Source organism: Trachemys scripta, chromosome 1, assembly GCF_013100865.1.
Source record: "Trachemys scripta elegans isolate TJP31775 chromosome 1, CAS_Tse_1.0, whole genome shotgun sequence".
NCBI lineage: Eukaryota > Metazoa > Chordata > Testudines > Emydidae > Trachemys > Trachemys scripta.
The window spans coordinates 63,881,183-63,895,695 of NC_048298.1; the positions used below are offsets into that span (position 1 = coordinate 63,881,183).

The 14,513-nt window shown below is 38.4% G+C and overlaps 1 protein-coding gene across 3 annotated transcripts in view; it reads left to right on the forward strand.

The window, feature by feature from the left end:
• Window positions 1-12,633, forward strand: part of RAB3IP (RAB3A interacting protein) — a 59,156-nt gene extending 46,523 nt beyond the window's left edge. For all 3 annotated transcript variants that reach the window (XM_034771316.1, XM_034771325.1, XM_034771333.1), the window contains 4 exons: window positions 2,683-2,795; window positions 5,058-5,157; window positions 5,259-5,328; window positions 12,281-12,633. In XM_034771316.1, coding sequence (XP_034627207.1) covers window positions 2,683-2,795; window positions 5,058-5,157; window positions 5,259-5,328; window positions 12,281-12,363 — 366 coding nt within the window. In that variant the 3' untranslated portion in view covers window positions 12,364-12,633. The remainder of the gene's footprint in view (window positions 1-2,682; window positions 2,796-5,057; window positions 5,158-5,258; window positions 5,329-12,280) is intronic.
• Window positions 12,634-14,513: the final 1,880 nt, after the last annotated feature.

Below are 14,513 nucleotides of genomic sequence, written 5' to 3' on the forward strand. Positions count from 1 at the left end.
CCCCCCCCCCCCCCCCCCCCCCGCCCCCTGCACGACCTGTTCTGTCCTTCCAATATATTTTGTACCCGGGAATGATTGTGTCCCATTGATTTTTCTCAGTCCACCAGGTTTCTGTGATACCTATTATATCAATATCCTCCTTTATCACGAGGCACTCTAGTTCACCCATCTTATTATTTAGACTTCTAGCATTTGTACACAAGCACTTTAAAAACTTGTCACTGTTTATTTGTCTGCCCTTTTCTGATGTGTCCGATTCTTTATGTGAATGTTTCTCGTCTGATCTGGCCCTAACATTATCCTCTTCCATCCTCTGCTCCTGACTAGAACCTAGAGAATCTCTATCAATAGACTCTCCTCTAAGAGAAGTCTCTGTCCGATCCACATGCTCCTCTGCAGCAGTCGGCTTTCCCCCATCTCCTAGTTTAAAAACTATTTAATTAAAAATATTGTTAGTTGATTAACTGGACAGAGGAGACTGTACAAGGATAAAATATGCAATCCCTCCTGTCCCAAGCCTTTCCTATCAATTTTATTGAAAGATGGAGATACAAATAGTTCCAAATGAGCGTGGTGAGATCCAGAGTTTAAAAAAAAAAAAAAAAAAAAAAAAAAAATAAGAATTCTCATGTTTCAAGTAGGAGAGGTATTACTGTTTTGGAAATTTACATGTTGTACAGTGAAGACATGAAAGGGGACATTCATTTTGATTCCTATCCTCCTCCTCCTCCTCCTCCCACCCAAAGAAAGAGAAATAATCTTTTACCGTAAATTGTAAATGAGATCAAGGCCTCGGGTGGGATAAAAGGGATGGAAAGCTGTTGTAGCCAGTAAGCAGCAAGTTGTGTATTTGCTGTCATGGGGAAATCTAAGGCTGGTTCTACACCACTCCTGGATCCCATCCCCAGGTTTGCCAGTGATGCTGTGGGGTCAGGAAGAGGTGTGGTTGAAGCATGCTACGCTCCTAGGATCACTATCAGCATGAGAGCTCATTACATACCTGCATTGTTTTAGAGCAACCCTAAGAGTGTCCTAAGCAATGCTGGAGAAAGCACAGAAGTGGCCCTGGTCAGTCCTCCTTTGTGAGTTTGCCCCGTCACCTGCACACAGCACTTACTGGGTACAGTTGAAGATTCAGCCCTAAGAGTAAAAGAAATTTATTCTTGGATCTTCCTAAAATACAAGAGGCAAGATTGAATCTTTTAAGCTTACAGAGCTTCATTTGTTTGAAGAAAATAAACATTGACAGCCTCTCCTGGCACAGTGCTAAATTTTCCTCCTTCATACAACAGTCTCATGCCTTCACTTGATCGGTGCATCACTCTATCATAATTCATCCAGTCCTCTTTCAAATGGCCCTGGGCACACAATCTGGGTAGCTATTTGCGTATTGGTTCATTTGCAATCCATGTAGAGTAGCACATTAACTTCTTTCAGTACACTGTTTTATCTGTATGTTCCAGTAGTTGGTATTTGCGTCTCTAATTTATATAACTAGGCCATCTTACTGTTTTCCCTCTGTAGCCCTCTTATTCTGTTAATTGCTAATGTAGACTTAGATGTTGCCTGAAAAGGCCAGAATGCAGCTACTAACACTTGTCTGTCCATAAATTACACTGTACATAGTGACCAACTTTTATTTTCCTTTAAGTATAACCAGACTAACTGAATGTATAAACTAAATGCTAACTAGATTAAGCTGTGATGTCTGCTTATTTGATTAATTGAAAATTGCACATACTTGAATAGTTGATATGTTATATAAATTTTTGCCTGTATAAAAATGCTGTGAATGTGAACTATTTTATTTTTTGGGGGAGGGGCAAACAAGGAATATTCTGTTTAAACTAATTTAATACTGTATTCTGTGTGTTGATTTGTAAAATATCCAAAGCAGAATAACACTATATGCACGGTAGCAAAGAACATTGGTACAGAGTAGTTCTAATAAAACAATTAGGAGTTTAGTGGAAACCATTGAAGAATAACCCTTTAATGGACTATATTAGCCAAATAGAACTGTTGAGTCTATTTAAACAATCATATGGGCTGAGATTGAGTTACATCCAGTTCAGTTAGCATATTTCCAATATGTAAAAGCACTTTAAAACAATGAATCAGGAAAGAGGTATTTTAATTTCTGCTTTATTATGTTTCCAGAGGAAAATATTATAACCAAGCTTACTTTGGCAACATTGATAATCTATTGTTTTTTAGGTATTCTATAAATTAATCAGTTTTATTCCTTCCTGATAATCTTTTAAATAATAATTGGATTTAAAAAAACGTAAAGTCAATGTTCAGATACTTGGACTGAAACACTCCTTGCTTAAAAGCATGTTTGATTTCAGCTGAAGAAGAATAATTTCACTATTAGTTAATGTTTAAAAAGAAAACAAACTAGACTTTCTGTTTTTGTTGTTCTAAATGCAGTTACCTCACAGCTTGGAGTTCAGGGTTATTTGGAGAGGAGCCTGGGAGTTTAGGACCTTTTGGTTTTATTTACATTGACATACCGGGCAAATTCTTAACCCATCTGTAATTCAGTTTATCTATCTGGGTAGTTGAATTTGCATGTTTAGACTTTGCTTTGATTAAATTATATTTATATACATGTAAACCTTATATTACTTGGATAATGCCAAACTACTTCTAATTACTTTCTTTGCTGTCCTTTTGTAGTTGGCTTCAGCTGTTCTGGAGGCTGTTGAAAACAACACCCTGAGCATTGAACCAGTTGGCCTACAACCTATTCGATTTGTGAAAGCTTCTGCAGTTGAATGTGGGGGACCAAAGTATGTTAAACCAAATACTTTAGTCATATGAGAGGCACAGTATTTTTCATTTCGCATTTGAATGGTGGTTGTGTTTGATGGAACTGTTGTAATTGTTACATGACCCTAGTAAATTGGATATATCTTAACCTTTTGTTTATGGCCTCTGCATCTGGAATATTAGAATGCTATGCTGAACTTTGTTAGGGGGAAATAAATGAAGACCGGGACCATCTTTTTGTTCTGTTTGTACAACACCTAACATAACGGTGCCCTGGTCCATGATTAAATTTCCTAGGTACTATGGTGGTGGTGCTAATAATCACACATGTAAAACGCAGGCAGAATAGCACTGCAGGAAAAGCCTATAATAGGAATTTAAGAATCTTTTGGTACTTCACTTAAGTAAGACACATAAGGAAGTGTAATATTTAATTCATTAAATGATCCAGTCCTTGACTTAAGGCTTCAATTTTCTCTGCTGCTCTTTTATGTTCTAAAGCACCATTTACACTTAAACAAAAATAAACCCTCACAAGGACTCTTTCCTGAAGAGTGTTTGATCTAACATCAGATAGGTACGTTACGTGCAATAAGTTAAATTGCAAGAGCCTGTGAATGTGAACACCGTGACCCCCCCCGCAACTCCCTTTTGGGTTAGGACCCTCAATTTGAGAAACACTGGTCTCCCCCATGAAATCTGTGTAGTATAGGGTAAAAGCACACAAAAGACCAGATTTCACAGCGGGAGACCAGATTTCACAGTCTGACGCGTTTCTCATGACCGTTAATTTGTTAGGGCTCTGTTTATTAGTTTTAAATGAATTGTAGTGAATGCTCTTCTGTCATGTGACTTGATGTGTTTTATCACCATCACAGGCTATCTCCTATTTCCATCAATGGGATGCATGTCACAGTGGTTTATCTTTGTTCTAAAGCATTGGTTTGAGCTTCTAAATTATTTTTAGCATATTAAAAGGACTTGTATAACCATAAGAACATAGCAGGAGAAATTTTCTAGCTTTTGAAGTCTTTCCTCCTCTCCCCAAAAGCTTTGCCAAAATTGAGATGAGCTAGTCTGATAAACACTGAATGTATACTTTTTAGATAAACGTAACAGAATATTTTAGCTATTGTGCTTTTAGTTGCTTTTGTTTCATTTTTGAAAAGAGTGTGGTTCTTCTTCTTCCTGATTTTGGATAATGTAGAATGGAAGGAAGAAGAGCAAAAAAACTTCTCAAGTCCACTACTCACCTTGCCATAGGAGCCTAATTTACCTGTGAGATGTGCAGTTACCATGCTGGTGGATGCTACAGAAAAACCTAAAACTTTTTTCTAGTTATATATATCAAGCTTTTATTGTAGCAACAGTTTTTTCCATTAGATAAAGCTGAAGATGAATTATTCCAAATTGTAAATACCCCCTTTTCTGCTGCTAAGGAATGTAGGTGAAACTCCCTTTAAACTTAGTGCCTTCCCTTAATTGTTTAGCTGGATCACCATTGGCTAACATGACCCTTCCCCTGGGACTCAATGTTTTATGTCTTCCAGCATGCTTATATTCAGATGCACTCAAACAGTGGGCGGGGGAGGAGGAATGAACCTGGTCATTTAACCCTAGTTTTTTATAGGGCAACCCAAAACATTACTGTCAGGCTTTCACTTCAGTCCCTCTAGTAAGGATTTTTTTAGTACCGTGAATACAAAGTGCAATATAAACTTCAGCATAAAAGCAAAACTGATCTTATAAAAATACATTTTACACAAATGTTTCAGGCTTGAGCAGTGTAACAACATAAAAGATCAGTGCTTTGGGACAAATAAATGTAATATCAAGCACAATTCTTTAACTGGTTTTTAAATAATTGACAATGCAAAATATAATAGTATATTCCACAGATGAGGAGCTCTATTGAACAAATCCTTAGCTCATTGTTTCAAGTTATATTCAGCCAACTTGAAATGTAGTGAATGAGGGAATATATGGCTAAGAATGATCAAGTTTGCTTAGCTTCTTCCTTACGGGTCTTGACATTTAAAATTAGTAAAATGTAATGGGGCGCGAATGTAAAAACAGAATAGTCATTGTAAACCATAATAGTTGACAACCTAGAATAGTAATTGCAAACTACAAATCAAGAGGCTAGAAGGGGAACTCAAGCAGCTATTACTACATATTTTTGTTCAAAACAACTAAAATACATCTTATGTCCTAAAACTTGCAAGCAATGGAGTTTCCAAAATGCCATTTAAAGCAAAATAAGCAAATTTTATATTTTACAGGAAATGTGCACTCAGTGGACAAAGTAAATCATGCAAGCATAGAATCAAGTTAGGGGACTCAAGCAGCTATTACTATATTTCTCCTTTTTGCCGATACAGGGTAAGTATCTACCTTTATCTTGATTTCATTTTGAGCTCACATTGTATTTCCATACAGATATGTAATACATGAGAATAACCTTTTATTTTCCATTTGTTTAGATCACTTCTGTGTGTAACTTCTTTACATACATTCGGTATATCCAACAAGGACTTGTAAAGCAGCAAGATGGTAAGTGAAGAACTGTAGGTTGGTACAGATATAAATATTGCTGTTCATAAGTGGGTATTTGGTATGTTTCAGACAATAGTGACACATTACAGAAAGGTCCTGTGCTGGTACCTGCAGACTAGTCATTACATTTAGGTGTTCTCATACAGTATTTACATGAACAATGGTTGTTCATAGACTCAAAAACTCATAGACTTTAAGGTCAGAAGGGACCATTATCATCTGGTCTGACCCCCTGCATGATGCAGGCCACAAAGCCGTCCCTACCCTTTCCCTCGACTCTGCTGTTGAAGTCCCCAAATCCTGTGGCTTAGAGACTTCAATTGGCAGAGAATCCTCCTGCTAGCGATCCCTGCACCATGCTGTGGAGGAAGGCGAAAAACCTCCAGGGCCTCTGCCAATCTACCCTGGAGGAAAATTCCTTCCCGACCCCAAATATGACTATCAGTAAAACCCCGAGCATGTAGGCAAGAGTCTCCAGCCTGACCCTTGTTAGCCATTATACTACTTACCTGCCATGGCACGGTATTCCTTTGACTAAAATCATGTTTTTCCATTAAACCATTCCCTCCATAAACTTATCTAGCTTAATCTTAAAACCAGACAGGTCCTTCGCCCCCACCGTTTCCCTCGGAAGGCCGTTCCAATATTTCACCCCTCTGACGGTCAGAAACCTTCGTCTAATTTCAAGCCTAAACTTTCCCACGGCCAGTTTATATCCATTCGTTCTCGTGTCCACATTAGTACTGAGCTGGAATAATTCCTCTCCCTCCCTGGTATTTATCCCTCTGATATATTTAAAGAGAGCAATCATATCCCCCCTCAGCCTTCGTTTGGTCAGGCTAAACAACCCGAGCTCCTCTAGTCTCCTTTCATTCAACAGGTTTTCCATTTCTCTGATTATCCTAGTGGCCCTTCTCTGTACCCGTTCCAGTTTGAGTTCATCTTTGTTGTTCTGAGCTTAGGATGTAAAAATATGCAAGAGAAGAAGATTGCAATCTCTTAGACAAATGCAGATGGAAAATATGCTTTTAGCTGCTGCTATCAGGACATCATGAAGTGGTCTGCTTAGACCCCCCCAGTTTACAATGTGAATGACAAACAATGGGTGAATTTTCCAGTAAAGGGAACCAATGATATTGCTGCCATTTCCTCAGGCTGTTTCCCCGAACTGCCAACTTCATTCTTGTCTGGACTGAGTTTTGGATAGCTAGCTCTCCATCCAAGCTCCTATCTAGGTTAGTAATTAGGAAAGCAGCTCATCTGAATTGTTCAGTTCAAGTAAAATGGATACATTAAACTGGCTATGAAGACACTGCAGCCCACAATTTAGATTTATAAAATGTTAGAGAGATATTTTGCAAACTTTCTGCTTTTTGGAGTAGGCTTTGAGCTTCATTTTTTAAGTGCACTAACCTTGCAAAGTTTCATGGTTTCTTTTTCTTTTCTTTTTCTTTTCTTTTCTGTCAGGAGGGACAGTTATGATTATCTAATCTGACTTGCATAGCATAGGTGTCACAAAATATCATCCAGCAACGCTTGCCTCCAGACCAATAATTTGATTTTATTAGAGCATATCCCTTATAACAGTGGTCCCCAAACTGTGTGGCGCGCCCCCCTAAGGAGACGCGGAGGAACATTTAGGGGTGTGTGGTGGGGCCTGGGCCAGCCTCCACAGGGGGTGGGGAGGGAGCTACACCAACCCCGCTCTGCTCCCAGCCCCACCCCAGCCATGGCAACCAGCTCCCAGCCCCGACTGCGGGCCTGTTCTCGGCCACTGGCTCCAACCGTGTCCCCACTCCCGGCCAACGCCCCAGCTGCAGTGCTGGCCCTGTTCCCGGCACTTGTGCCTGACCGTGGCTCCCGGGAGTGTGCAGACCAAGTGGGGAGGGGCGCAGACAAAAAAAAGTTTGGGGACCACAGCCTTAGAAAGACATATAGACTTTATTTAAACACGTCTGGTGATGGAGAATGTACTATATCCCTTAGTAAGTTCCAATGATTGATTATCCTCACTTAAAAATTTGCCCTCTCTGTTAAGTTTTGCTAACATGTTTGAGGCAAATGACTTTATTAAAAAAAAAGAAGTAAAATAATATTGTCACGGTTCAGGACTGTCTGCACCTTTGACCCCCCTCTGTCTCTGAGTGGACCCCTTCAGGAGATAGGTCTCTTGCCTTTCCTGCTCTTAGGGTGGAATCCTGCAATTCTCCTACCTTCAGACTTGTTTCTGGGGCACAGTATCAGCTGTGATTTCTCAGCAGTCTGAGTGAGTTTGAGACCTAGTGATCTTCCTTTTGAGAGCTATGACTAGTGTGAAAATACACAGAACAACCTGTTCAAAACAAAGTACTGTTTATCTTAACAGCAGGAATGAGGCATAACAAGAAAAAGGGTTTTCTAGACAACTGTACATTCATCTGTCTTATCTAAAGCCTAAGTAGGCCTAGCTTATTCAGACACCCCTATCACGGCTCTGCACCCCTGCAGTCTCTGTCTCCCTCTCTCCTGAACTTCAGGACCTCAAGGTTTGTAATCACTCCCAAATTCTTTGTTTCTCTTTCTCACTTGGAGTCTCCCAGAGGTTTCAAGTTGAAACCTTTCCCACCAGTCAGACTGCTGATCCCAGCATGGTGGAGGTAAAACTTGAGAGGAATTGACACCTGCATTGTCTTTTTAAATATCAGTGAATAGAGGGTTATCAGAAATGTTTGTCTGCTTTCCTGTCTAGGTACAAACTAACTCATACCTAAATTAATCCTTAGTAATCATATAGCAAACACAGTAACAATCAGATCCATATACGGAATGTATAATAATCATAAAATATTAGACAGCTCCCACATCCGTCACAATCCATTAATTTTCTTTATCAGAGTAAACTTTGCCTTGTGCTTCAGCTGCTAAATGTTCATAGCTAATAATATAGATGCTTTTCAAGAAATTCCCATAATTGCTTGTTTCCATTCTTATCTCTAGAACTTCAGTAATGTTGATTGCCACTTCAATATATTAGCAACAATGTGTTGGATGTGTAAGTTGTCACTTCTTGCTTACCATGTCACCTGAAAGTGAGAACCGGAGTTCTCGTGGCACCGTTGTAGCTGGCGTCGCAAGATATTTACGTGCCAGATGCGCTAAAGATTCATATGTGCCTTCATTCTTCAACTACCATTCTTGGGGGCATGTGTCCATGCTGATGATGGCTTCTGCTCAATAACCATCCAAAGCAGGTGTGGACCAACACATGCTCATTTTCATTATCTGAGTCAGATGCCACCAGCAGAAGGTTGATTTTCTTTTTCGGTGGTTCAAGTTCTGTAGTTTCCGCATCAGAGTGTTGCTCTTTTAAGACTTCTGAGAGCGTGCTCCACACCTCATCCTTCAGATTTTGGAAGGGATTTTATTTTCTTAAACCTTGGGTTGAGTGCTGTAGTTATCTTTAGAAATCTCACAATGTTACCTTGTTTGCGTTTTGTGAAATCTGCGGTAAAAGTGTTCTTAAAATGAACATCATGTGCTGGGTCATCATCCGAGACTGCTATAACATGAAATATATGGCAGAATGCGGGTAAAACAGAGCAGGGGACATACAATTCTCCCCCAAGGAGTTCAGTCACAAATTTAATTAACGCATTATTTTTTTAACGAGTGTCATCAGCATGGAAGCATATCCTCTGGAATGGTGGCTGAAGCATGAAGGGACATAAGAATGTTTAGCATATCTGGCATGTAAATACCTTGCAATGCCCACTACAAAAGTGCCATGCAAATGCCTGTTCTCACTTTCTGGCAACATTGTAAATAAGAAGAGGGTAGCATTATCTCCTGCAAATGTAAACAAACTTGTTTGTCTTAACGATTGGCTGAACAGGAAGTAAGACTGAGTGGATTTGTAGACTCTGAAGTTTTACATTGTTTTGTTTTTGAGTGCAGGTATGTAACAAAAAAAAAAAAATCTACATTTATAAGCTGCATTTTCACAACAAAGTGATTGCATTACAGTACTTGTATGAGGTGAATTGAAAAATACTATTTCTTTTGTTTATAATTTTTACAGTGCAAATATTTGTAATAAAAAATATGCACTTAGAGTTCAATAACTACACAGAATATAATATATATGAAAATATAGAAAAACATCCAAAAATGTAATAAATTTCAGTTGGCATTCTATTGTTTAACAGTGCGATTAAAACTGCAATAAATCATGATTAATTTTTTAAATCATGATACATTTTTTGAGTTAATCGCATGAGTTAACAGCGATTAATCAACAGCCCTAGTAAATTTATATGAAGATAACCTACTTCTGAGGCTATGGCTATACTAGAGAACTTACAGCAGTGTTGCTGTAAGCTCTCTAGTGTAGCCATTCTAAGCCAGTGGGCAAGAGCTTACTCATTGACTTAATTAATCCACCCTCAATCAGTGGCAGTAGTTATGCTGGCAGTAGAAGAGCTACATAGTACTTTCTACACCAGTGCTTAGCGCAGTGTAACTTATGTCACTTGGGAGTGACTTATTCACACCTCTTGTGACATAAGTTACACGGATGTAAGTGGTAGTGTAGACATAGCCTAAGTATTGACCAGGTTCAATGCAAATACATGTAATGCATATGTCACCGGTTTCTGCTAATAATTTAAGGAAATTGCAGGAAGTATACTTGGAAAATAATTGGCCTTAATTTTAAAGCAATTGAATTTAAGAGGAGGATATTGTTCTGCCCAAAAAAGCTTATATTTAGCCCAGTTTGTGATATAATGCTTGCCACAATACTGTGAAGATTAAAAGACTGAAAACTATTTGAAGGGGAAAGATAATAGATAACATTGGAAACATTTTCCTATTTACCTGAATTGTTAATGTTTAACAACAATTCTCTGAACTCAGTATTTTGGCTTGATGTTTCAGCTATATTACACGTTCAGGAAAAAATATTTTTTTATATAAATTGGATCTGTTGCTTTATGCAAATATTTTCTCAGATAATTTATACTATGAGTTAGGGGAATATAGGCTTTTATGGTGGTCATCCACATACTGTATTATATACTTCTTTGAACTGGTGCTAGCTTCTTTTGTTTTAGATAGAGCTATATCTTAGATTTCTTCAAGAATTTCTGAAAGATGATGGGGAAAACATTTTACTTAGTTTTTAGTCTTAATTTGAGCAATACCTTTATATTTACTTAGAACTATGATCCGAAGGAAAATGATGATGTAACAGTGGTGTCTGTTGTCTTATTTGTTTAATCATATAATTCATTATGATTTGTATTACAGTAGCATGTAGGAGCCCTAGTCATTTACTTTACCGTCTTGTGCTAGGGGCTATACAAACACAGAACAAAGACTTTCATTTGCTAACATTTTTCATACATAAAATCATACATTTTTGATGTTACTAGATTACTGTTTACATCCAATAGAACTGCTTGAAAAAGTGTGTGTGGGAGGGGAGAGGAAGTTACAGTTCAGTTTTCATTCCCACGTTTTGAAAAGGAACACTTTTTCATTATCCAAAAACTTTGGTTTTCCTTCTTCCCTTCTCTGTCTCAACCATCCTTTTTTTCCATTTTGCCACTAAAAAAGATCCCCTCTTTCGGAAGAAACAGGAGAGATGGAAATTGATTAAACTGAAAAAAGCAATGAAAAAAGCTCAGGGTACATCTACACTACAGCGGGGAGTCGATTTAAGATACGCAAATTCAGCTACGTGAGTAGCGTAGCTGAATTCGATGTATTGCAGCCGACTTACCCCGTTGTGAGGACGGCGGCAAAATCGACTTCTGCCGCTTTTTGTCGGCGGCGCTTACTACCACCTCCGCTGGTGGAGTTAGAGCGCCGATTTGGGGATCGATTGTCGCGTCCCAACGGGACGCGATAAATCGATCCCCGAGAGGTCGATTTTTACCCGCCGATTCAGGCGGGTAGTATAGACCAGACCTCAGTTTTTGTTCCACAATTTGTTTTTAAAGTGGTGGGGGCAACCTCCCACAATTTTAATGGAAATTTCTGATTTTAAAGGCCATTTTTAGTGTGAAGATATTTTCATATGGAAAACTTCAACTTTAACATCCAGTAAAGTGAGAGAGAGAAGGTGGCTAGGATGATATCTTTTATTGGACCAACTTCTGTTGGTGGAAGAGGGAGACAAGCTTTTGAGCTACACAGAGCTCTTCTTCAGCTCTGTGTAGCTGGAAAGCTTGAGTCTCTCTCTTCCACCCATGTGTGTCTCATATCCTGGGACCAACACCACTACAACAACATTGCAAACAATATTCAGTAAAGTGACTGGCAGTCATACATGTATCTGTTAAACTTCCATGTTTTTATGGTCTGGTTAGGTACAGAGATGTCAGCAAGGTTGCTATGAGACTTTGTTTTAAAACTGTTCATAAGGATTCCCCAGAAGGAAAACCATTTCTGGCAAGAGGCACACCAGCAATCAAGGATGCAGAGGGGTTAATAGTTTAAGCCCTTTATGTGGGGATTCAGGGTTTCCTTAATGCATTAGTATTGCACATGATGGCAAGGCCTCTGGACTAAAACTTTAAATTCTTGCATTTTTTACATCTTAGAATTCCAAAGGTCACTTAAAAGAGCTCTAAAAATGCCTTGTTTTCAGGCTATCAGGTCTCTCAGATCTGGAGTTATAAAGTGAATAGAAAGCCCACTCCTGACTGGGATGACTTCTGTCTGTTGAAGGGATGTTTTAAAAAAAAAAATCATGAAAAACATTGCATGTTCCTTTGCGCAAAATAAAAGGATGGGATTTTGAAATTGGTGAAATTAGCTTTGAAATCATACCACTTTGTACATTTTTTCTAAAGGTGAAATAATTGTTTGAATGAGGTAGCCTATATATCTCAGTTAAAAACCGTGAATGAATGAGGATGGAGATTTTGTTTCAGTAACTTTTCTACACTTTTTCTATTTTGTACAGCGGATCAGATGTTTTGGGAAGTTATGCAGCTGAGAAAAGAGATGTCATTGGCAAAACTTGGATATTACAAGGAAGAGCTCTAATTCTTTACAGTCTGGCACATGCATGAACTTTGATATGGATCAACTCTAAAATGGCAGAAATTTTTTGTCACTTGATATTTATTTCCAACAAGTGGGTCCAAGATCTTTTCTCCTTTCTGCAAATTGCACTAAGTACTGTGATTGTTTTAAACTCTCCTATGCTGTGTATGCTTAGATATGATACTTCAGTTGAACAAAATGTGGCAAGTACTAGTTATTGTACTTTATAGTTGAAAACAAAACCTCTGATTAAATAAATGTTAGATTGAAGATGTGTTTTTATTTTCTGTTCTGTATAGTTTATAATGCAGAATGCCATATGAACCATCACCCCCCCACCTCCACCACCACCCATAGTCACTCTAAACTCTGTAATCTGTGTGGTACTGACCTTTAGAAAAGAGTTGGTTTGAAGTACATCTCAGAATTTTTTGAATAGGTGGGAGTAAATGTCTCTCTTAAACACTTCTAACATTCCCATCACTGCAGTATCTGGGCACTTGATCATCAGTATAGAAGGAAATATCTAAGAGGATTTGGGGTTCTCTGAAATATTTTTTTAAATGTTGCTCTCTCCCTGCATTACTCATTTGTAGAGTTTAAGTCCAGAAAGGACCATTAGATCATCTGGTCTGACCTGGGAATAACATGCCCTTAGATTTCACCCAGTTACCCCTTTTATTGAGGATTTAATTTGTTGATTAAATCCTAACTTGTATTTTTGCTAAAGCAAATCTTCCAGAAAGGCATCCAGTCTTGATATGAAGACATAAGAGAGATGATGCTTTCTCTCCTACACTAAAGAGACCTTTACTACCCAGTATTTATTCCTTGAGAAGGTACTTAGCCACTGTAATCAAGTCACCTCTCAATATACTTTTTGATAAGCTAAACAGATTGACGTCTTTAAGTCTCCCACAGAAGGCATTTATTTCAGTCCTCAAATCATTTTTGTGGTTCTCTTCTGCATCCTCCTCATTTTTTTTTAACCTCCTTTTGAAAACATGGACACCAGAACTGTTTGCAGTATTCTGTGATCAGTCTCCCCAATGCTATGGACAAAGGTAAAATCAATTCCTTTCTACTCACTATTTCCCTTTTTATACATCCAAGGATCACAATACCCCTCTTTGCCACAGCACTGCACTGGGAGCTCATATGTGTTCTTAAGACTAGTTGAGATGGAAAAACAATTGTACTGTGTAGTATTCTAATGGGGGATATGTTCAGGTAACTCACCTCTAAACTTTGGTGTACCAATTCTGCTCAAAGAGACAATGCTATGGTTATCAGTGTTAGATTTCTAATTTTTGTCCTACTCATAGCCACCTTCTGGTTATGCAGCCTTTCTTCCCACCCCGTCCTTCATTCTCTCTGCATTTATCTGTTTTCTTTTTTCCTTACTTCTTTTTCCCCCTATATTAAGACCATCCAATCAGTAATTCTTTACACATCAGTCAACTGGCATTGCACATGTAAATCATTTCTGCACTCCTTCTTAGATGGAAAATTAAGATTAGCAAATTTCTTTCTGTTAATCTCCTCACATGTAGAACTGCTTGCAAAGGGAAACTGAAGAAAGATGATCATGGCTCCTTAAGAAAAATGCTTCTTTGCTCAAGTGCCTCTTTGCCTGCTTTTGCCAGCAGCAGACAGCTGATCAGGATGCATGGAACATGGCCAGTGCTGTATGGCAGACTTACCACACATAAACACTTTGGGAAAAACAGTAGCTTGTTTTTGATCCTGACAGCAGCTCTTCATTTACAAATATAAGATTATTGGTGGGTAAATTGATTATCAAATTAAAATGTAGAGACAAAAAAGCTTATATTGTTGCTCTAATTATAATAAGCACTGAAGTAGTAAACAGATGTTTCATTTATTATTATGAAAGATTCTGAACATACATAGTGTCAAGTATCAGGGGGTAGCCGTGTTAGTCTGTATCTACAAAAACAACAAGAAGTCTGGTGGCACCTTAAAGACTAACAGATTTATTAGGGCATAAGCTTTCGTGAGTAAAAACCTCACTTCTTCGGATGCATCCGAAGAAGTGAGCATCCGAAGAAGTGAGGTTTTTACTCACGAAAGCTTATGCCCAAATAAATCTGTTAGTCTTTAAGGTGCCACCAGACTCCTTGTTGTTT